Source organism: Scyliorhinus torazame, chromosome 7 (genome assembly GCF_047496885.1).
Source record: "Scyliorhinus torazame isolate Kashiwa2021f chromosome 7, sScyTor2.1, whole genome shotgun sequence".
In the NCBI taxonomy this organism is placed as follows: Eukaryota; Metazoa; Chordata; class Chondrichthyes; order Carcharhiniformes; family Scyliorhinidae; genus Scyliorhinus; species Scyliorhinus torazame.
In genome coordinates this window covers 50754787-50779524 of record NC_092713.1, presented here as the reverse complement: position 1 = coordinate 50779524, position 24738 = coordinate 50754787, and the positions used below count along the sequence as shown (strand labels likewise).

The 24738-nt window shown below is 50.4% G+C and overlaps 1 protein-coding gene across 2 annotated transcripts in view; it reads left to right on the top strand.

The window, feature by feature from the left end:
- Positions 1-24738, top strand: part of faah (fatty acid amide hydrolase) — a 109787-nt gene that overhangs the window by 5552 nt on the left and 79497 nt on the right. For both annotated transcript variants that reach the window (XM_072510681.1, XM_072510682.1), the window contains exon 2: positions 16049-16162. In XM_072510681.1, the coding sequence (XP_072366782.1) occupies positions 16049-16162 (114 nt within the window). The remainder of the gene's footprint in view (positions 1-16048; positions 16163-24738) is intronic.

Below are 24738 nucleotides of genomic sequence, written 5' to 3'. Positions count from 1 at the left end.
CCGTGCTGCTGGCCTGCCTTGGTCTGCTTTGAAAGCCAGTGATTTAGCCCAGTGACCTAAACCAGCCCCTCTCCTTGTAAGTGAGGTTAACGGTTCGGGCTGTTTGGAGAAACCTCTGGTGGCTAGCATCGTGGTCCTGCTGATCATGGCCGCAGATGGTGACATTGTCCAAGTACGGAAATGTGGCCCGCAGCCTGTACTGGTCCAAGATTCGGTTAATCGTTCTTTGGAAGACCGAGACCCCGTCCGTCTGCCTCAAAAGCCGTGTAGTGGTGGTCCCCCGGGCGGATTGGGAGCTGGTAGTACGCAGACTTCAGATCCACTGTGGAGAACACCTGGTAGTGCGCGATATGATTAACCAAGTCTGCGATCTGGGGAAGGGGGGTACGCATCGCGTTGCGTGTACCGGTTTATGGCTTGGCCGGTTTATGGTTTGGCTGTAATCTACAACTATCCGGTTCTTTTCCCCGGTTCTGGCAACCATGACCTGGGCTCTCCAGGGGCTATTACTGGCCTTGATGATTCCCTCCCGCAAGAGTCGCTGGACCTCGGACCTGATAAAAATCCTATCCTGGATGCTGTACCGCCTGCTTCTGGTGGCAACTGGTTTTCAGTCGGCGGTGAGATTTGCGAAGAGCGGGGGAGGGTCGACTTTTAGGGTCGCGGGTCTACTGACGGTGAGAGGGAGTAGGGACCCGCCGAACTTCAGGGTTAGGCTCCTGAGGTTACATTGGAAATCCAGTCCCAATAGAAGAGGAGCGCAGAGGTCAGGGAGTACATATAATTTAAAATTGGCGTACTCGGCACCCTATATTGCGAGGGTTGCGGTAGTGCACTCCCGGACCTGCACCGAATGCGACCCGGAGGCAAGGGAGATGGTTTGATGCGCCGGGAAGATAGGGAGTGAGCAGCGTCTTACCATGCCTGGATGAATGAAGCTCTCTGTGCTCCCGGAGTCGAAGAGGCAGGGCGTTTTGTGTCCATTTACCCGGCGGTCATCATAGACCTCCGGAGGTGTTTGGGTCGCGACTGAGTTGCGGGTAGCGGCGTGGTCGGAGGTGCTGCGGCGGTTCCAAGATAACTGATCGCCCGTGTCGGTCGGCGTTGCAGATGGCGGCCAAGATTGCGGCCCCCCTCGGTCGCACGTGTTGGGCGGTGAGGAAGATGGCATCCAAGGTGACGGCCCCCATGAATCGCACGTGGCGGGCCGCGTGGGCGAGGATGGCCAAGATGGCGGCCCCCATCAGTCGCACACGCTGTGCGGGCTGGAAGATGGCTGCCCCCACGGACAACACGAGGCCGATGACGAGTCCGGGGGGGTGGCGGAGCCGGCAGACACGGTGCCACACTGCGGGACCTGTGAGTCTGAGGGTCAGGCCTGCGATTTAGAGTTTTTGGACCTGGCCAGGCAAACTTTAGCGAAATGTCCATTTCTCCCGCAGTCGCTACAGTTTGCGTTCCGGGCAGGGCAGCGCTGTTGAGGCTGGCCACAGAAATTACAGGGTAGCCCCCCATGGTGGGCTGAAGCTGCGCGGCACAGGCCTGGGATATTCTTTGGTCGGGGTTCCACGAGGGGGTCACGGGAACGCGTTAAGGCTTTGGAATGCTGCTTCCAGAGAGGATGCTAATTTTACCGTCTCTTCCAGGTCTAGGGCACCTTTTTTGAGTAGGTGCTGTCTCGCGTAGTTGGACCTGACTCCAGCCACGTAGGTGTCCCGGATGGTGAGGTCCATATGCTGAGTGGCCGTAACGGCCTGGTAATTGCAGCTTTGTGCAAGGACGTTGAGGTCGCGTAGGTACTCTTCCAGCGATTCCCTGGGATGCTGGCGGCGAGAGGTGAGGAGATGCCCTGCATATAGGTTCACGGGCCTTGCGTAGAGGCACAAGGGCGTCTGCGTAGGTGGAGGCTTCCTAAATTGAACAGAGATCCAGTGGCTCAGCCGTGCGTGGAGGAGACTCAGCTTCTGTTTGTCGGTGACGGAAGGCGAGGAGGAGGCGGCGAGGTAGGCCTTGAAACAGCGGAGCCAATGTGAAAAAATCCCTTTCGCCTCCGCGGCCTGCGGATCGAGTTCCAGTCGGTCAGGTTTGATTCCATAGTGGCGTTGTAGTTGATTAAATTGATGCGACCATCAATTCACACGAAACCAGGAGTAGAAGTAAACTGTGGCTTTAATCAACTAGAACAGTGCCTGCCTCTGACTGATCTGTTAGTGGGAGCAGCCTACAGGTCGACTGTTCTTGCAGCTCCCCTCAAGGGGTGGAGCCAGGGGCGGAGCCCGCACAGGCCCCAACATGCTTCATCATAGGTAATACCTTACAACGGTCCATAGGTGGAGCCCACATGGGCAACAGCGTAATACAGATATGTACATGGTGAATTGTTACAGCAATACATTCACCACAGATTTGAAATGTGGTCCATCAGAATGGGGGCGGACCAGGTTCAATTCCTGCTGGACGAATTCCTGTGTGGAGAATCACAGGGCCTGGATTTTGCCCACTTGGGGATCGGCTCTGCAGCCTCTGCTGGCAGCCTCGCATCTGTCTGTGTGTTGTATCGTTGTCGTGTCTTGTCAGTCTGCCTGTGTGTGTACATGTGCAGAAGGGGAGTTCCCTGGGCGGCACGGTAGCACAGTTGGAAGCACGGTGTGGTAGTCACCACTGACTGTATTAGATGGATATTAGATGTAGTACGGTAAGACTCCTGTATTAGAGGTACATGGGTAAATACCTGCCTGCTGGCTCCGCCCAGTAGGCGGCGTATAAATGTGTGTGCACACCGAGCTGCTCCCAGAATGGGAGCAGCTGCAGGAGTCACACATCTTTGCTCAATAAAGCCTCGATTATTCACTACTCTTGTCTTTGTAGTAATTGATAGTGTATCAATTTATTGAGCAAAGAATTTAAACGATGGAACTTCGCATCAAGCCTGATCGCCTACAGCTGAGCCTTCAAGCAGCCAATGCTACGTCCGCTTTTGACCACTGGCTGGCCTGCTTCGAAAGCTACCTCCGAACATCCGCCGAAGGACCCTCGGACGCACAGAAACTCCAGGTCCTTTATTCACGGGTGAGCCCTGACATTTGTCCTCTCATCCGGGATGCGCCCGCTTACTCTGAAGCAATGGAGCTCCTGAAAGGACATTACGTTCGGCCGGTTAACAAACTCTACGCCAAGCACCACCTGTCCACGAGACAGCAAGTCCCTGGTGAGTCCCTAGACGATTTCTGGCGTGCGACATCCTGGCGAGGAACTGTGACTGCCAGGCAGTTTTGGCAGTCGAACATACAGAACTTTTAATCAGAGACTATTTTGTTACGGGCAAGGGGTCGGTGTACATGGAAGGGGGTAGGCTTGATCTTGCAGGAACCAGGCAGCTCGCGAACTTGCTAACAGTGGCCTCCCGTAAAGGCCAGCCGTATGCCCCCGACCGCACGGCACCCTCATGAACATTGTGGGCCCCACCAGCTACCGACCCAGCCCACCACAAGCCTGTGCCGCGCGGCAGCAAGCCAATCCCGGGAGGCCCAAATGCTACTTCTGTGGGCCAACCAAACACCCCCGGCAGCGCTGCCCGGCGCGGTGTGCAACCGGCAAGGGCTGCGGAAAGAAGGGACATTTTGCTGCGGTATGCCAGGCCCGGTCGATCGCCGCTGTTTCTAGGCCCAGCGTTCCTACACCCCCCACGTGCAGCCAGTGGGCGCCGCCATTTTCGTCTCCGCAGACCACGTGCGGCCCGTGGGTGCCGCCATCTTCTCCGCAGGCCACGTGCGGCCCGTGGGCGCCGCCATCTTTCATGCCGCCCGCCATGTGCGCCCCGTGGGCGCCGCCATCTTCGGCACCATTTTGGATGCCGTCTCGGGACCCCTGCTCATCGGGAAGCTCGTCTGGCCGCTCATCGTCTGCCACCACCGCTGACCAGCCCGGGGCCTCACAGCATCAGCCGCAACTCGCCTCGATCACTCTCGACCAGTCCCGACCTCGCAACCGCAATGACTACGGTGAAAATCGATGGGCACAAGACTTCCTGCCTTCTTGACTCCTGGAGCACGGAAAGCTTCATCCACCCCTCTACGGTAAGGCGCTGCTCCCTCGCGGTACACCCCGTTGCCCAAAAAAACCACCCTGGCCATCGGATCCCATTCCGTGGAAATCCGGGGGTACTGCATCGTGACCTTCACCGTCCAGGGCGTAGAGTTTAGCAACTTCCGGTTCTACGTCCTCCCCAACCTCTGCGCTGCCCTGTTACTCGGTCTAGACTTCAAATGCCACCTCCAAAGCTTAACTTTACATTTCGACGGACCCCTACCCTCCTCACCATATGTGGCCTCACGACCCTTAAGGTCGATCCACCTTCCTTGTTTGCAAACCTCACCCCGGATTGCAAACCCGTCGCCACCAGGAGCGGACGGTACAGTGCCCAGGACAGGACCTTCATCATATCGGAGGTCCAGCGGCTACTGCGGGAAGGCATCATCGAGGCCAGCAACAGCCCCTGGAGAGCCCAAGTGATGGTAGTAAAGACTGGGGAGAAACACAGGATGGTCATTGACTACAGTCAGACCATCAATCGGTACACGCAGCTTGACGCATACCCCCACCCACGCTTATCTGATATGGTCAATCAGATTGCACAGTACCGGGTCTTTTCCACAGTGGACCTGCAGTCTGCCTACCACCAGCTCCCCATCCACAAGGAGGACCGCCAATACACTGCGTTCGAAGCAGATGGCCTACTCTATCACTTCCTTAGGGTTCCCTTCGGCGTCACTAACAGGGACTTGGTCTTCCAATGTGAGATGGACTGAATGGATAACTGGTACGGACTGCGGGCCACCTTCCCGTACCTAGACAACGTCACCATCTGCGGTCACGATCAGCAGGACCACGCCGCTAACCTTCGCAAATTTCTCCACACCGCCAAACTCCTTAATCTCACGTACAATAAGGAGAAGTGCGTGTTCCGAACCAACCGCTTAGCCATCCATGGCTATGTTGTGGAAAATGGAGTTCTAGGGCCCGACCCCGACCGCATGCGACCCCTCATGGAACTCCCCCCTCCCCCACTGCCCCAAGGCCCTGAAATGATGCCTGGGGTTTTTCTCCTATTATGCCCAGTGGGTCCCTAACTATGCGGACAAGGCACGCCCACTCATTCACTCCACAGTTTTTCCCCTAACGGCTGAGGCCCACCAGGCCTTTAACCGCATCAATGCAGACATCGCCAAGGCCACGATGCACGCGGTCGACGAGTCCCTCCCTTTTCAGGTCGAGAGCGATGCATCGGACGTACCTCTTGCCGCCACCCTCAAGCAGGCAGGCAGGCCCGTGGCATTCTTTCCTGCACCCTCCATGCCTCCGAAATTTGGCACTCCTCTGTCGAAAAGAAGGCCCAAACCATTGTGGAAGCTTTTGCGGCATTGGAGGCATTACCTCGCCGGCAGGAGATTCACTGTCCTCACTGACCAACGGTTGGTTGCCTTCATGTTCAATAATACACAGCACGGCAAGATAAAAATTGATAAGACCTTGAGGTGGAGGATCGAGCTCCAACCCCAATATAATTACGAGATTTTGTATCGCCCCGGGAAGCTCAACGAGCCCCCCGATGCCCTATCCCGAGTTACATGTGCCAGCGCACAAGTGGACCGACACCGGGCCCTACACGATGGTCTCTGTCACCCGGGGGTCACCTGGTTCTTCCACTTCATAAAGTCCGCAAACTGCCCTACTCCATTGAGGAGGTCAGGACTGTCACCAGACTGCCAGGTCTGCGCAAACCGCACTTCTACCGGCCAGATCGAGCGCACCTGGTGAAGGCCTCCCGCCCCTTTGAACGCCTCAGCGTGGACTTCAAAGGGTCCCTCCCCTCCACCGACCGAAACACGTACTTCCTGGCCGTGGTCGATGAGTACTCCCGGTTTCCCTTCGCCACCCCATGCCCCGATATGACTTCTGCCACGGTCATTAAAGCACTCCACAGCATCTTAGCCCTGTTCGGTTTCCCCGCTTACATCCACAGCGACCGGGGATCCTCCTTATGAGCGATGAGCTGCGTCAGTTCCTGCTCAGCAAGGGCATTGCCTCAAGCAGGATGACCAGCTACAACCCCCAGGGAAACTGGCAGGTGGAGAGGGAGAACGGGACTGCCTGGAAGGCCGTCCTGCTGGCCCTACGGTCTAAAAATCTCCCGGTCTCCCACTGGCAGGATGTCCTCCCCGACACGCTACACTCCATCCGATCACTCCTCTGCACTGCAACTAACGAAACCCCCCATGAACGTCTCCTTGCCTTCCCCAGGAAGTCCACCTCCAGGGTCTCGCTCCCAACATGGCTGGCAGCTCCTGGACCCGTCCTCCGCAAACACGTACGGATCCACAAGGCGGACACGTTGGTCGAAAGGGTACAACTACTGCACGCGAACCCACAGTACGCGCGTACCCCGATGGGCGCCAGGACGCACTCTCCCTCCGGGACCTGGCACCCGCTGGATCCCCACCCACGGCCCACTACCCGACACCGCCCCCTCCGGTTGCCCTTGCGCCACTCCCCCTCCCCCCGCGCACCTCACCGCAGCCCCCGCCCCAGGAGGATCCGTCCTCCCACTGGTTCCACTCGGGGTCGATGAAGACGAGGACAACACGCTCCTGGAGTCACAGGTGAACAAGTCGGTGCCCGCATCACCATCGGGACCGAGGTGATCACAGCGGAAGATCAAGGCACCCGACAGACTGAACTTGTAAATTTTGACTGAACTTGTAAATTTTTTCACTACCCCCGCCGGACTCTTTTTTTTTAACAGGGGGTGAATGTGGTGGTAGCCACCACTAACTATTAGATGGAGATTAGATGTAGTACGGTAAGACTCCTGTATTAGAGGTACATGGGTAAATCCCTGCCTGCTGGCTCCGCCCAATAGGCGGCGTATAAATATGTGTGCTCGCCGGGGCTGCTCCCATTCTGGTAGCAGCTACAGGAGGCCACACATCTTTGCTCAATAAAGCCTCGATTATTCACTACTCTTGTCTTAGTAGTAATTGATAGTGCATCACACTGTTGCTTCACAGCACCAGGGTTCGATACCTGGCTTGGGTCACTGTCTGTGCGGAGTCTGCATATACTCCGTTTGGCTGCATGGGTTTCCTCCGAGTGCTCCGGTTTCCTCCCACGTGTCCCAAAAGATGTGCTTGTTAGGTGAATTGGACATTCTGAATTCTCCCTCTGTGTACCCGAACAGGCGCCGGAATGTGGCGGCTAGGGGATTTTCACAGTAACTTCAGTGCAGTGTTAATGTATGCCTACTTGTGACAATATTAAAGATTATAACTATTATTCTAAGATTTCACTGTGGCATCCTGCTCATTTTATTTTTGCAAAAATATACTTTATTTGTAAAATATCTGAAAGAAAATACAAACACTCTGAGTGGCCATCGCACGCAGTGCAATCGTATTCCAGATTTCTACATACGCCATGTTGTTGCACTCTTTGAGGTTCTTTCAACACAGTCAACGAAACATAACAGTTCAAAATGGTCATTACAAATGGTGCAAAGCAACACTCGTGCTCATTCTCTGGGCATAATATGAGGACGAATCTGGCACTGCTTTGCATTATTCACAGTTTTTACCTGACCCTGGAAAATCACACTGACTTCTTGCTAAGACTGTCCATTTCGAAATTGAAATCGGTCCCCATGGAGTCAACTGGGCCGAGGGCCCTGTCTGTGCGCCGATGATTTTACTAGCCGATCCTTTTTGGGGCGTGTAGTATTAGAGTGGTCCCATGAACCTTCGAGAGGAAAGGAAGATTTGCCAGTGGTTTGTTCGGACACATGTGATTGACTATGGTTTAGGTTTGAGGAGGGAGCGATGATAGTTTTGAAACAAAGAGGTACTATATTCAAGGAGAAAGCATCTTTTGTGTGTGTTGTGAGCCTGCTTTTCATTATAAAGAGCATCACAAACAAACCCCATTTTGTTCTCACCAGCATCTTCATGCAGTGCTGATTCCAGGTGGGTAACAATTAGCAGGAACAAAGAGAGGAAGAAAAGATAGTTATTGTGATGAATGGTTACTGTATTACTGTACTCTTTTCATCATGTAAGGCGATGTCCCCTTTTAAGACCGGGCTTGGAACCCTGGGGGGACTCCGCCCCCTGGGAGCCGTATATAAGGGGCCGCCTTGTGGGCGGCACCCAGTAAGCACCCGTCTCTGCACCAGGCTAGTTCTTAGCTTATTAAAGCCTTCTTTACCGTTTTACTCTCTAAGCGTCGTTATTGAGGGTACAACAATTTAATAAGCTAAACTATATCAGGATGGACGCAGGCCTAAAACCAGAGAAGCTCAATCTGGAAGCACGGACATCGGAGGCAAAGGAAATTTTTAAATACTGGCTCTGATGTACGAGGCCTACCTGGACTCCTCAGAGACTCCCATCCTGGGGCCATGCAAGCTGCGCCTACTCCACGCCCGGGTGAGTCACAGATTCTCCGTCACGCTTGAAAAGGCGACTACCTATGAAGAGGTGGTCGGGTTACTACGCAAGCAGTTTGTCAAACCCATCAACGAGGTACATGCCGGCATCTGCTCTCTACCTGCCGGCAGCGCTCTGGGGAATCGCTAGACAAATTTGTAGAAAAACTCACCGCGCTCGCCAGGGACTGTGACCATCAGGATATGACAGAGGAAATCCATATGAACCTGCCCATCAGAGACGCTTTCGTGTCCGGCAACAGCTCGACCTACATCCGGCAGCGGCTACTTGAAAACGGGGCAAAAGACCTCCAGGACACGCTAATGCTCGCCTCCTCGCTGGAAGTGGCCCGACATAATTTGGGCACGTTACGGGCCTGCACCGCGCGGCGACCCGCCCAGACCGGGGGCACACCATGCTACATCTGTGGGCAGGGCAAGCATCCACGCCCACGCTGCCCAGCCTGCTCCGCCATCTGCAGTGACTGTGGGGAAAAAGGGGCATTTTGCGAGGGTCTGCCTGGCCAGGCCCAAGGGCCAGAAACACAAAGACCAGCAGGCCCGAAAATCAGGCCCGCAGGCTTCGCAATGCGGCTGCGCATCGACCCGACTCTTCCCCCTTCTGACGCGTCATCCGCCTCGTGCGAATCATGGGGGCGGCCATCTTGGTGGCGGCCATCTTCTCGACCCGACATGTGCGACCGACGACGGCGGCCATTTTACGAATCCGACTCGGCTGAGGACTCCGACTACCTGCAACTGGGAGCGATCACCCTCGACCAGACTTGGCCAAAACATCTGCAGAACTCTATGATGAAAGTCCAGGTCAACGGGCACGACACCATGACTTTTCGACTCCGGGAGCACGGAGAGTTTTATTCATCTTGAGACGGAAATCCACCTCCGGGGTCTCACTTCCACCTTGGCTGACGGCTCCGGGACCTGTTCTTCTCTGGAGACACGCGAGGAGCCATAAGACGGACCCCCTGGTCGAGAGGGTCCGATTACTACACGCGAACCCCAGATACGCCTACGTCGAGTACCCCAATGGCAGGCATGATACGGTTTCCCTCCGGGATCTGGCACCCGCTGGAGCTCCCTCACAGCTCCCCTGCGGGATCCGGCACAGCCCCCCCCCCCCCACCCGGTCCCACTCCCCGTTGGTGAACACCGACTGCGCGTGCCCCCTAGCGCCCCCCCCCCCCTCCCCCTCTACACACCCCGCCGGCGCAGGCACTGCTACCCCCAGCTATTTCCCCAGCGCCCCGATCCCCTACCCCGACCCGGATCAAGACTCCGACCACTGTGCTCCCGGACGTACCCTCAACTAAGACCACTGCCCGAGCTGAGGAGGTCGATGAGGACGATCAGGCTGCCGAAACGAATGGACTGTGACCATGATGGCACTTCACCCCCCCCGGACTTTTTTTTAAACGGGGTGAATGTGATGAACGGTTACTGTATTACTGTACCCTTATCATCATGTAAGGTGATGTCCCCTTTATGACCGGGTTTGGAACCCTGGGGGACTCCGTCTCCTGCTCCGCTCACCTGGGAGCCTTGTGAGCGGCACACAGTAAGCATCCGACTCGGCACCAAGCTAGTTCTTAGCTTATTGAAGCCTTCTTTACCGTTTTACTCTCTAAATGTCGTTATTGAGGGTACAACAGTTAGCTTAACATCTGTCATAGGGAATGTGTTGGAAGCTATTATTAAATATGTTATAGCAGAACACTTAGAAAAATGCATGATAATCAGGCAGTTTCGACCTGCTTTTATGAAAGGAAACTCGTGTTTATCCAACTTTCCTTTGAGGAATTAACATGCTGTGGATAAAGGGGAACTGGTGTGAAGAATTAACATGCTGTGGATAAAGGAGAACTGGTGTGAAGAATTAACATGCTGTGGATAAAGGGGAACTGGTGTGTAGCATTAACATGCTGTGGATAAAGGAGAACTGGTGTGAAGAATTAACATGCTGTGGATAAAGGGGAACTGGTGTGAAGAATTAACATGCTGTGGATAAAGGGGAACTGGTGTGAAGAAGTGCAGCATTCCAATGACTGGCAGCCAAGGACTTAGAACAACAACAGTTTATGAAGTACCCTGAGCAGCTGTTACATGCTGTATCTTTGGCTGTGCTCCGAGGAAAACTCTTCTACTGACATGTGACCCCTTAAGTAGCCACGTCATCCCTTTGTCCACATGGCCACTGGGTCTACATCTCCCCATTACAACCTGCGGTACTGAAGTGGACACATAGAACATAGAAATTATGAACAGAACGAGGCAATTCAGCCCTTCGAGCCTCCCCGCCATTCAATCAGATCATGACTGATCGCTTCCGGGTCTCAAATCACCTTCCTACCTGTTCCCCACATCCCTTTCACCCTTCTTTAAAATCAGAAATATACCTATTTCCTTCTTGAAACCATTTAATGACTCTAATTACACTGCACTATGTGGCAGCGAGTTTCACAAATTCACCACCCTTTGTGAGAAGTAGTTCCTCTTCATCTCAGTTCTAAATCTATCGCCTCTCAACCTACATATGTGCCCTCTTGTTCTTGATTGCCCTACAAGGGGGAACATTTGATCTACGTTTACTTTATCAATCCCTTTTAGTATTTTATGTACCTCTATGATCCCCTCTCATCCTTCTAAACTCCAGCGAGTATAAGCCCAAACTGTTTAATCTCTCCTCATATGTCAACCTTTTCATCCCTGGAATCAATCTGGTGAACCTCCTCTGAACTGCCTCCGATGCTACCACATCCTTCCTCAAATAAGGAGACCAAAACTGGACATAATACTCCAGATGTGGTCTCACCAACACCCTATACAATTGCAACACTTCTCTACTTTTAAACTTCAGTCCTTCTGCAGTAAACGTTAACATTCCATTTGCCTTTTTTAATACATGCTGTACATACATACCTCTGATCCACCTACCCAGACCCATTTTGAATCTGCTTTCCATTTAGAGAATTTGATTATCTATTTTTTTCGGCCAAAATGGATAACCTCACACTTCGTAGAATTTACAGTGCAGAAGGAGGCCATTCGGCCCATCGAGTCTGCACCGGCTCTTGGAAAGAGCATCCTACCCAAGGTCAACACCTCCACCCTATCCCCATAACCCAGTAACCCCACCCAACACTAAGGGCAATTTTGGACACCAAGGGCAATTTATCATAGCCAATCCACCTAACCTGCACATCTTTGGACTGTGGGAGGAAACCGGAGCACCCGGAGGAAACCCACGCACACACTGGGAGGATGTGCAGACTCCGCACAGACAGTGACCCAAGCCGGAATTGAACCTGGGACCCTGGAGCTGTGAAGCAATTGTGCTATCCACAATGCTACCGTGCTGCCCTTATCTACATTATCTACGAATCTACATTAAACTCAATCTGCCAAATTTTGTGAGCAACAATGTGCGAGAACAGTCACTGGATGTAAACTATTCTGTAACATACAAATTGACCAGGCTCGCAACACGTTTGTGAAAAACACAAATTAGACTGTTGCGGCTGATGTGTTATAGTACTGGACCAGACCCCCAATGCATGTTAGGAAACTGGACGAGAAACCCCAACGATTTTGTACTTTGAAGTGATTCCACTGGCAAACAGTGATTTTATATTAAAACAAACTTTATTTTTAACACAGGACCAAATGCATTAACATCACAAAAAATAGCTTACAATTAACAGTTAAAGAATTCTTAACAATAGAAGGAAACACTTTGGGCGCTATATAATGGCCTCGTCGTGTCCGACTCAGTGACGCAGTCTCGCCCATGCGAGATCCAGATTAGAATGTTAAGTGAACCATTAGGCTCATTTAAATATGTCTATGTCAGATTGGCTTGGAAACTAACTGACCCACCTGGAAAGACCTCGCCAGGGCGGGGCTAACACTGGTCCACACTAATGTGGACAGGTGAAATGTCACCTGCAGGGGTCGCTCAGGCCACTGGAGGCCCCAGGGTGGTTGGACTCTGGGCAGTGTGGTGCCCTGGCATCTGGGCACCTTGGCACTGCCAGGGATCGGGTCTGGGAGTACCTTGCTTTTGAAGTGGGGGGAAGGGGGTTCTCATGGACCCCCTAAGAGGTACGTTGGGCAGTGAGGTATCTGGAGGCTGAGGTGCAGGAGTGGAGGTGCAAATCAAAAGATCGGGGTGACCCTTTAGTCCCCCCATTATCCCACCTCTCCATGACCCGCATGCACTGCCCACGAGCCCCGGCCACGGTGGGGGCCCCTGCTCACCAGATCCCGCACTCTGCATTCCAGAGACCCACAGGTAACATTACCTGGATCGGGTGCAGGTCGCCTCCCCGATGCACTCACCCACCCTCCGGCTGTGGGAATGTCCCCGGTGCTGGGGCCCAGCTCCTCTGTGTTCGAATGTTGGACGCTGCATCCATGGTGTTGCCTCCTGCAGTGTTCAGGCATAATGTCCATGCATCACGGTCTGATTGGAAAGCTAGGCAATAACCCCCAATGCTACATGGCCCGCCCACCCACGGGAATCCAATTGGGATGTGTGAAGTGCTCACTTAACTCCTGTGCCAATTCCCAATTAGCAGCCTTCCGCCACGTGGCTAGAGGCCTCTATGGTCAGTGGGAGTAATGGGTGATCGGTGGGGCAGGTGGGCAGGGACTAGGGTTGCTCCCATAAAGGGTACACGCAGTCCAGGGATTGGTATGGCGGACTGGCAGGCTGGTCCTCCAGCCTGAGACCATGGCGGCCACTCCGTCGCTCCACATCCCGCATCACCCATGGTGGCCCTGCGTGACCTGGGCTGGCCCCCCAGTTGCTCCCCCACCCCTTCTGGGCACCAGGGAAGCATACCCAGAGCCCCTGGGCTCCTTGCCTGTGACTGTAGATGGCTACTCACCTCCTCGGTTCCCCGCAGCAGCCCCTCTGCTAGTTTGTTTGTTTTTAAAAAGGAGTACTAATCGCTGCCTGTGTGACCACTTGCTGGGTAGGTGGTTAGATCATTAGGGGGCTGTTAGATAGGGAGTTGCTCCCGTTAATAGTATGGAGATTGGCCTTTAGTGGTAATTATTGGTTTCTCGTTCCGTTAAAGCGAGATCCGGATTCTGCCTCGGGAAGATCTGGTTAGATCTTGAGTAGAGTAGCGCCTGCTGGATTCTTGTTTCTTGCCTCTCCCACTATTTAACGGCCTCATCACACTCTCGATGATTTTGCAGGGTTGGCCTGCAAAGAGTTGCTCCATGCACCATTGGAAGACCTCACTGCCAGTTAAGGTCCCAAAGGCAATGCGAAAGATATGCCCACCAGAGGTGAATGTAGTGAGTTCCGAGGATTCTTCATTGAGCGGAATTTGCCAGAACCCACATTTTGCATTCAAGATGCTGAAAACCTTAGCATTGGGCATGTCTTCATAGGATGATGAGGTTGGAGCTGCACCTTGTTTAAAAGGACTGGATTGATGCAAACCCTGACCGTGCCATCTTTCATTACTGCAGCCACCACTGCTGAACCCACTGTGTGGCCTCGTTCATGGGGGCTATGACACCCAGTGTTGTCATCCATGGTAGCTCATCGACGACCTTCTGCTTCATAGCTAAGTGTACTCTTCTTGGAGCACAAACTGTTGGTGGTACTGAGTCACCTAGCCTCGTGTGGCATATTACAGGTAGTTTACCAATGACATAATAGTTGAATAGGTCTTCGTACTCTATCCGTTTAGGGGCCTGGTGCTGCAGAGTATGTACATCTGGACCAAAGTGGATGAGCCCCAGTGTGATGCTGTCCCGAAGACCCAACAGTGGACTTACATTTTGGTTGACTGTATGAAACTTGAAGCTACCCTGTGTGCAATGGAGAGTGGCCACACCTCATCTCTGGATAGTATGTCTGCTACAGACCACAAGGTCCACCTGGCTATTAAGGGCTGGTGTTGCATATGGGTGCAGAGCTCACATGCTGTATCTCTGCCCGCACTCCAGGGAGAACTCCCACACGACCGCTGCATCATAGCAGCATCCACATGATCACCCAGTTTACATGGAGGATGCACTGTACTTCGATTTGCAGAAGGCATTTCCATGGTTATTGTGAAAAATAAAAGCTCATTGTATAGGGGGTGACATATTGGCATTTGTAGAAGATTGTCTAGCTAACAGGAAGTGGAGCGTAGGCACCAATGGGTAATTTTCAGGCTAACAAGTTGTAACAAGTGGGGTGCCTCAGGAATCCATGCCGAGGCCTCAACATTTTACAATTTATATACATTACTTGGATGAAACGACAGAAGGTAGGGTTGCTAAAATTTCTGACAACTCAAAGATAGGTCGGAAAGTAAGCCGTGAGGAGGACATGAGGCTAAAAATAGATAGTTTGGGCGAGTGGGCAAAGATCTGGCAAATGGAGTATAAGTAGGAATATTAAATTGTCCATTTTGGAAGGAAAGATAAAAAAGTATATTATCTGAAAGATGAGAGATTTCAGAGCTTTGGGATTTTGAGGGTCTGGTGTCCTACTGCATGAATAGCAAACAGTAACTATGCAGGTACAGCAAGAATTAGGAATGCTAAAGGAATGTTATCGTTTATTGTGCAGGGAATTGAATACATGGGCCAGAATTCTCCAATCTGAGTTCGTCCCGTCACCATTGCCAGCGAGAATGTAGAATTTGGTGCAAACTCCATTAATTGCACCGAGACCAGAGAATCCCACCAGAGTGAACGGATGGGGAATTCTGGCCAAAAGTAAGAAGATTAAGGTTATGCTTCAGTTGTACAGGACATTGGTAAGACCACATCTGGAGAACTGTGCACAGTATTGGCCTCCTTGTTAAAGGCAGGATCTAAATGCATTGGAAGCAGTCCAGAGATGGTTTATGAGACTAATGCCTGGAATGGGCAGGTTGTCTTATAACGAAAGGTTAAACAGGCTAGGCTTGTATCCACTGGAGTTTTAGAAGAGGAAGAGGCGGCTTTAATGAAAAATATAAGATGCTGAGGGGTCTGGACAGAGTTCATGTTTCCTCTTGTGGGAGAATCCGAGAACGAGGGGGTCATGGGTTAAAAACAAGGGTCACTCATCTAAGACAGATGAGTATTTTTTTCTCGGAGGGATCATGAGTCTTTGGGACTTTCTTCGCCAAAAGGCAGTGGAAGCAGAGTCTTTGAAGGAAGAGCGATATTGATTCTTGCTGAACAAGGAGATAAAACGTTATCGGTGGTAGACGGGAATATGGAGTTGAGGTTACAATCAGATCAAACATGATCGTGTTAAATAGTGCAGCAGGCTCGAGCGGCCTACTCCTGCTGCTAATTCATATGTTTCTATGTTTATTTTCCTTTCCCTAGCTCCAGGGTTCTTTATGCTAAATATTTTATTGTACTATATTGTTTACTGTACAACATTGAGCTATAATGTCCTAATTCAAATGAGATAATTCAGCACAGGTCAGGAATTGAACCTGGAACCCAGTCACATTTTTCAAGCACGTTTTTATTGAATTAACATCAAACTTGAATACTGTTTCTGATACTTGAATTCAAAATGTAACTAAAAGTTTCTCTTCTCAGGGCAGATCTGGAGACACTGAATCTATTCTATCGCTATCTCTCCTGGAACTACAGAAACAATTGCAGGAAGATTCTCTTTCTCCCGATGGCGTGTTGCATGCTTACATGGAGAAGGTATGAAAATGTCATTTCAAATGGCTAGCCATGCCACCACATGGTTAGAGATCCTATTCAGTACAGTAATCGCTATACATTGAATCTGGAGTACTCCTCTGCTCCGCTGTTGGTGAACAGGTTGTGAGGAGAGGAATTAGGAGCAGATGTGGGCAACTCAGCCCTTCGAGCCTGCTTTGCCATTCAATCAGAACATGGCTGATTGCTTCCTGGTCTCAAATCTGCCTTCCTACCTGTTCCCCATATCCCTTTAACCCGTTTTTAAAATCAGAAATATATCTATCTCCTTGAAATCATTTAATGATTCAGACTACACACTATGGGGCAGCAAGTTCCACATATTCACCACCTTCTGCGAGAAGTAGTTCCTCCTCATCTCCGTTTTATATCTATCGCCATCCAACCTATATTGTGACCTCTCGTTCTTGATTGCCCCACAAGGGGGAACATTTGGTCTATGTTTATTTCATCAATCCCTTTTAGATTTTATATAGCTCGATCAATCCTCTCTCATCCTTCTCAACTCCAGCGAGTATAAGTCCAAACTGTTTAATTTCTCTTGGTACGCCAACCCTTTCATCCTCTGAATCAACCTGGTGAATCTCCTCTGAACTGCCTCCAATGCCACCATATCCTTCCTCAAATAAGGAGACCAAAACGACATAATACTCCAGATGTGGTCTCAACAACACCTAGACAATTGCAACAACACTTCTCTACTTTTATTTTCCAGTCCTTTTGCAACAAACGCTAACATTCCATTTGCCTTTTTTATTACATGCTGTACCTGCATGCAGACTTTCTGCGATTCATGAACAAAGACACCCAGATGCGTTTTGAATCTGCTTAATAGTTATCAGTTGATAAAGGAGTACTATGAAGTATCTTTAACTTTTTTTAAATGACCAGAGAGAGACCAGAACTTGAAATGTTAAAATGTTTTATCTTGGGAACAGTATTATTTCTTTCTTTTCACATTTCTATGATGTTGGCAGGTCTATCTTATCAGCTTTCAGAGATGCTATTTTGTGATGTTGCTTAATTTTGCATCCTATACACCTTGAGCAATATGCAAAGTGCTCACTAGCCATTTTCTGTTAGCCAATTCACATTTCCAACACTTTCTATTTGATCTGGAACATTTGTGTCTGTATGTAGATTCTCATAAGCTGGCAAAAACATATGAGTGATTCCCCACCTCTTGTGATAATGGGATATACATTAGTTTATTGTGTAAATCATTTCTTTTTAAAAAAATGTTTTTATTGGGTTTTGTACATGTATAAATACAAGTAAACACACACAAATCAATAGAAGAAAAAACAAATAATGAGAAAGGTTTTTTTTACATAAGGGGGGGGGGGGCACCTGGGTGAGGGCCCTAATGCTATTTACATTTTGATTAGCTTTTTATTCCTGTTTAATTGCATGCTTGGATCATTCCTTCGGCTTGGATCATTCCTTCTTCCCATTCTTTTCTCCTCTTTTTGCCCTGCTGTATTTGTTGTGTCCGTTGTCCTCCCCTGTGCTTTCTACCCCATTTGTGATCCCTTCTCTTTTCTTCCTTCTGGTACCCCTCTATATTGTTTTCCCCAACCCCTCCCTTCCCCTCACCTTCTTCCCTGCTACCCCCTTTTTCTCTTGCTGGATTTGGCTACCTCTTCTTGTTTCATAGATACATAGATACATAGAAGATAGGAGCTGGAGGAGGCCTTTTGGCCCTTCGAGCCTGCTCCGCCATTCATCACAATCATGGCTGATCATCCAACTCAATAGCCTAATCCTGCTTCCTTCCCATAGCCTTTAATCCCATTCTCCCCAAGTACTATATCCAGCCGCCTCTTGAATATATTCAAAGTTTTAGCGTCAACTACTTCCTGTGGTAATAAATTCCACAGGCTCACCACTCTTTGTGTGAAGAAATGTCTCCTTCTCTCTGTCCGACATGGTTTACCCTGAATCCTCAGACTGTGCCCCTGGTTCTGGATACACCCATCATTGGTAACATCTTCCCTGCATCTACCCTGTCTAGTCCTGTTAGAATTTTATAAGTCTCTATGAGAGGCCCCCTCATTCTTCTGAACTTTAGCGAGAACAATCCCAACCTAGTCAATCTCTCCTCATATGACAGTCCCGCCATCCCTGGAATCAGTCTGGTAAACCTTCCCTGCACTCTCTCGAGAGCAAGAACATCCTCCGAGAAGGAGACCAAAACTGAACAGAATACTCGAGTGTGGCCTCACCAAGGCCCTGTACAATTGCAGCTACACATCCCTGCTTCTATACTCGAAACCTCTTGCAATGAAGGCCAACATACCATTAGCCTTCTTTACCACCTGCATGCTTACCTTCAGCGAATAGTGCACAAGGACACCCAGGTCCTGCTGCACACTCCCCTCTCCCAATTTACAACCATTCGGGTAGTAATCTGCCTTCCTGTTTTTGCTTCCAAAGTGAATAACCTCACACTTATCCAAATTATACTGCATCTGCCATTGATTTGCCCACTCGCCCAACCTGTCCAGATCTTGCTGTACCTCGTCACAATTAACTCTCCCACCTAATTTGGTATCATCTGCAAACTTTGAGTTGTTACATTTTGTTCCCTCATCCAAATCATCAATATATATTGTGAATAGCTGGGATCCCAGCACCAATCTGTGTGGTACCCCACTAGTTATGCTTGCCAATTTGAAAAGGACCCATTAATCCCTACTCTTTGTTTCCTCTCTGCCAAGCAGTTTTCTATCCACCTCAGTACATTTCCCCCGATCCCATGCGCTTTAATTTTGCACAATAATCTCTTATGCGGGACTTTGCCAAACGCCTTCTGAAAGTCCAAATATACCACATCGACTGGCTCCCCCTTGTCAACTGTACTGGGTACCTCTTCAAAGAATTCCAACAGATTTGTCAAGCATGATTTTCCCTTCATAAATCCATGCTGACTCTGACTGATCCTGCCACTGCTTTCTAAATGTTCCGCTATAAAGTCCTCGATAGTGGATTCAAGCATTTTCCCCACTGTTAGGCTTACTGGTCTATAATTCCCTGCTCTCTCTCTACCTCCCTTTTTGAATAGCGGAGTGACGTGAGCTACCCTCCAATCTGCAGGGACAGTTCCAGAGTACCAGCCTCCCCGAACAGGCGCCGGAATGTGGCGACTAGGGGCTTTTCACAGTAGCTTCATTTGAAGCCTACTTGTGACAATAAGCGATTTTCATTTCATTTCAGAGTCTATAGAATCCCGGAAGATGACCACCAATGCATCCACTATTTCCAGAGCCACCTCCGTAAGCACTCTGGGATGCAGATTCTAAGGCCCTGGGGATTTATCCGCCTTCAATCCCATCGATTTTCCCAGTACCATTTCTGTACTAATGTTGATCTTCCTCAGTGCTTCCCTCTCACTAAACCTTTCATTCGCCAACATTTCTGGAATCTGATTTGTGTCCTCATTTGTGAAGACAGAACCAAAGTATGTATTCAATTGCTCAGCCATTTCTTTGACCCTTATTATGCATTCCACTGTTTCTGTCTGTAGGGGTTCTACATTTCTCTTTACCAATCTCTTTCTCTTCACATATCTATAGAAACTCGTAGTGTCAGTCTTTATGTTCCATGCAAGCTTCCTTTCGTACTGTACTTTCCTCTTCTTAATCAATCCCTTCGTCCTTCTTTGTTTAATTCTAAACTGCTCCCAATCCTCAGACCTATTATTTTTCTTGGCCAATCTGTATGCTTTTTCCTTGTTTCGAATTCTATTTCTAATTTCCTTTGTAAGCCATGAATTGGCCCTCTTACCCCCTTTGCTTTTGTGCCGGACAGGAATGAACAATTGCAATTGGTTCCCCCATGCGTTCCTTGAATGTTTTCCATTGTCTATCCACTATCATCCCTTTTAAGTAACTCTCCCCAATCTATCAACGCCAACTCATGCCTCATATCCTCATAGCTCCCTTTATTGAGATTCAGCACCCTAGTCTCCGAATCAACTACTTCACTCTCCATCTTGATAAAAAATTCTATCCTGTTGTTATGGTTGCTCATCCCAGATTGGCAATGATTCCTTTATCATTACACAGTACCCAGTCTAAGGTGGCTTTCTCTCTAGTTGGTTCCTCCACATATTGGTCAAGAAAGCCATCCCGTATACACTCCAGGAATTCCTCCTCTATGACATTGGGCAAATCAAATTAGTCACAATCTATGTGAAGGTTAAAATCACAAAGAGATCACCAATACTCTCTTGTTACATGCATCTCTAATTTCTTGTTTAATGCCATTCCCAACCTCACCACTACAGTTTGGGGGTCTATATATGACACCCACTAATGTTTTTTGTCTCTTGGTATTTCTCAACTCTACCCATACAGATTCCACACTTTCAGAGCTAATATCCTTTCTCATTACTGTGTTAATTTCTCTTTAACCAGCAGCGCCACACCACCACCTTTTCCTTTATGCCTGTCCTTCCTAAATACTGAAAACTCTGGGACATTCAGTTCCCATCCCTGTTCACCCTGCAGCCATATCTCCATAATCCCAATAATATCATACCCATTTATATAGCTGTGCGATTAGTTCATCCACTTTATTGCAGATGCTCCGTACATTAAGGATTAGAGCCTTTAAGTTTGTCTTTTTCACAATGTTTGTCTTGCTCCCAATATATTTTTCTACTGCCCTGTTTGAATTTTGCCCACCTATCACTTTTCTTGTTCACTTTTCTACCGTTTGCTTTTGTCCTTGCTCCCTCTTTCTCTGACTTCTTGCATCGGTTCCCATCCCCCTGGAATATTAGTTTAAACCCTCCCCAAAAGCTCTAGCAAATAGCCCCCCAGGACATCAGTTCCAGTCCTGCCCAGGTGTAACCCGTTCAGTTTGTCCAGGTCTCACCTCCCCCCAGAACCGGTCCCAATGCCCCAGGAATCTGAAACCCTCTGCCTGACACCATCTCTTCAGCCACGTATTCATCCTGTAATTTCTACTCTGACTAGCACGTGGCACCAGTAATACTCCTGAGATCACTACCTTTGAGGTCCTATTTCTTAACTTCCTTCCTAGCTCTCTGTGTTCTGCTTTTATGACCTCATCCCTTTTTTTTTTTTAAACCTATGTCGTTTGTACTGATGTGTACCACGATCACTGGCGTGATCCAGAATGTCCTGTACCCCCTCCGAGACACCCTTGACCCTAGCACCGGGTCTTTCCTCACTCCTCTTTTATCGTGCCCTGGCTACCTCTTCCTAGCTCATGGCTACTTAGTGGTTGGCCACAAATTAGTCCCGGAACAGTCGGGTGAATGGCTCCCATGTTTTGTGGAAGCCATCTTCCGACCCACGGATGGCAAATTTGATTTCCTCCATTTGGAGAAATTCCGATAGGTGGGACAGCCAGTCTGCAGCTTTGGGTGGTGCTGCTGACCGCCAGCCGAACAGGATTTTACGGCGGGCGATCAGGGAGGCAAGGGCATCCGCCCTCCTCCCCATGAAGAGTTCTGGCTGGTCTGATACCACAAAGACCGCCACTTTCGGGCATGGCTCCACCCTCAACCCCACCACTTTGGACATTGCCTCGAAGAAGGCTGTCCAGTACCCAACAAGTCTGGGGGAAGACCAGAGCATGTGGGCATAGTTGGCCGGACCTCCTTGGCACCGTTCACATCTGTCCTCCACCTCCTCATTCGGGTTCTGGTTAAGTGGGCTCTATGTACCACTTTTAGTTGCATTAGGTTTAGTCTTGCGCATGTGGAGGTGTAGTTGACCCTATGTAGTGCTTTGTCCAGAGTCCTCACCCTATTTCAAACCTCAGGTCTTCCTCCCATTTCCTCCTCTTCACATCCAGTTCGGTGTCGGCCCTCTCTAACAGTCGTTCGTACATGTCACTGCAGTTCCCTCTGCCTAGTATGTCTGCGTCCAGTGGTTCTTCTAATAGTGTCTGTAACAGTGGTCGTGAGTCTGTCGCAGTGGTCGTGGGTATGTCCTTATCCAGTTCTTAAGCTGCAGGTACCTGAGGTCATTGCCCCCTGCTAGTTGAAATCTCTCCATCGGTTCGTCCAGTGTTGTGACCCTACAATCGATGTATAGGTTTCTAACTGTCAATCCCCCCCCCATCCCCAATCTCCATCTTTTAAAGGTGGCGTCAGTGAGTGCCGGCGTGAACCTGTGGTTATTGCAGATGGGGGCCTTGTCGGACATTTCGGTCAGGCCGAATTGCTGCCGTAATTGGTTCCACGACTGGAGCGTAGCTACCACCACTGGACTGCTGGAATGTTTTCTGGGTGGGGATTGGAGTGCTGCCTCCTCCGTGCGCACCCACTCAGCACCTGGCACCTTTATCCATCCCATCACTCATTTTACTGTCGCTGCCAAGTGGTAGTATTGTAGGTTTGGGAGGGCTAGCCCCCCTGGATTTTGTTTTCTGTAGGCCCTTCTGGGCAGCACATTAATTTTGATCGTCTGCAGTCTCCCTGCCTGGGGAGCCCATGCACTCCTGGGTTGCCCTTTGTCCAGGGGGCACCCAACATGGCCATCAACTGTGCGTCCGCGGACCATGTGGCTAGGCTCCTGTACTCCGGGATCTCCCTTCGTCCAGAGACGGTGCAAAGTGGTTGCTTGCAGTGCTTCTTTGCTCCAGCCCCCTGGTTGTGGTCCTGTGTAGCCATAATGTCGCTTTCGCTCTGCACCTAGCTTTTTCTCTCTCCCCCTTTGCTCTCCTGTCCCCGCTGTTTGTTCTCTTCTCCCCCGCCAGGCGTTGTCCCCTCTGTTGGGGGTGCGCCGTGACCTCTGTCTGCTGCATGCTCCCGCCGCTCACTTTCCCGCTTGTGTGATTACGCCCCTCCCGGGAGTTACTGTCCCATATTGCCCTTGCCCACTTTCTGTATTTCCTGTTCTTTCCCTGTATTATCCTGCACTTTCCCTGATTGCCATTCTGCGTTCCTTCTGCCGCTACTCATTTTGTATAATGAGGCCACATTCTCCCATGTGAAGCGGTCTCTCAGATGGTGGCTTGCTGCTTGTGTTTAGTGGGGGGGAGATAGGTACTTCGCTACTGCCCCTACCCCCCCACCCCTCCATGTCGGCTTGCTGTTGCGCTGTCGTTCCTTGCTAACTATCGCTTCTCCACACTCCGCGATGAACCTGTCGGCCTCGGCAGGGGCTGTGAAGAAATATTCCTTGCCCTGGTATGTGACCCAGAGCTTGACTGGGTACAGCACCAAAGTGTATGCCATTCTTGTACAGCGCGGCCTTTGCCCTGTTAAATTCCACCTGGCGCTTGGCCAGGTCAACCCTAATGTCCTGATAGATTCTGATACCGTGCCCTTCCCAACTGCAATTCCTGGACTGTCTGTCCCAGCGCAAGATTCGCTCCCGTCCTGGTATCAGTGCAGTTTTGCCATTACTGCCCTTGGTTGGTCCCCTGCTTTGGGCTTTGGTCGCTGCGAGCGGTGATCCCTGTCTATTTCTGGTGGGTTGGGGAAAGTCTCCCATCCCACCAGGTTGCCCAGCATCTGGGCCACATAGTTTGTGGGTTCCCTATCTTAGATTCCCTCCGGTAGGCCCACTATTAGCAGGTTTTGTCTTCTTGATCGGTTCTCCTGATCCTTGAGTTTTCCCCTCAGACTGCCCTGTGTCGCGACCAACCTCTCCACCTCTTTCTCTAGTGCCACGATCCATTCGCTCTGGTCAGTGGCGGCTTTCTCGAAGTCTTTGATTATTGCTTCTTGGACTTCCAGCCTCTTTTCTGCTCTGTGCAGGGCGAGCTGTATCTGTGCCAGCATTTCGGCCACCGCGTCTTTCACTGCGGCCTGAATATCTGTTTTTATCTCGGTGTTCCCTAGGTGCTTCCGAGAGGGATGCCATCCAGTTCCCCCACAGTGAGTGAGGGTTTTGTGCGTGGCTGGTCTGCCCTTCTCGCTCCGGTGAAACCTGCGCTCCGCCGCCTCGTGCGCTGATCGGCTCGTCCGACTGTCTCCGTTCCTGGCCCCGTCCACTCCTGGTCTCTGTTCGCCTGACTATATTTAATTCTCATAGCACCTCCCTCAATAGCTTAGTGAACCCATGTGCAGTAGCCAGGACGTGTGGGGGAGGGGTGTGGTCGGACAGTGTCAGGGGGCAGGACAATGTTGAATCATACCAATCAGCAAGGTTCTAGGTTTATTCTTCAATATGCTCTGAGTAAGTTGATCTCAGTTGGGGCAAGAGTGCGTTGTTGTATTCACCACATGCCTGGGTGAGTGCAGCTCCAGCAACACCAGAGAAATTTGACACCATCCAGGAGAAGGCAGCCTATTTGATTGGCACCTCGTACCACTTATGAGGTGCACTGCAGCAACTTGCCAAGACTCCTTTGACAGCACATTCCACATGTGCAACCTCCACCGCATGGTAGAGCAAGAGAAGCATGGGAACACTACTACCTGCAAGTTCCCATCCAAATCACACAGCATCCCAACTTGAACAATATCGCTATTCCTTCACTAATACTGGGTTAATATCCTTGAACTTTCTTCTTAGCAGCACTGTGGGGATACCTGCACCACGTTCACTGCGGCGATTTAATGAGTCTATTCA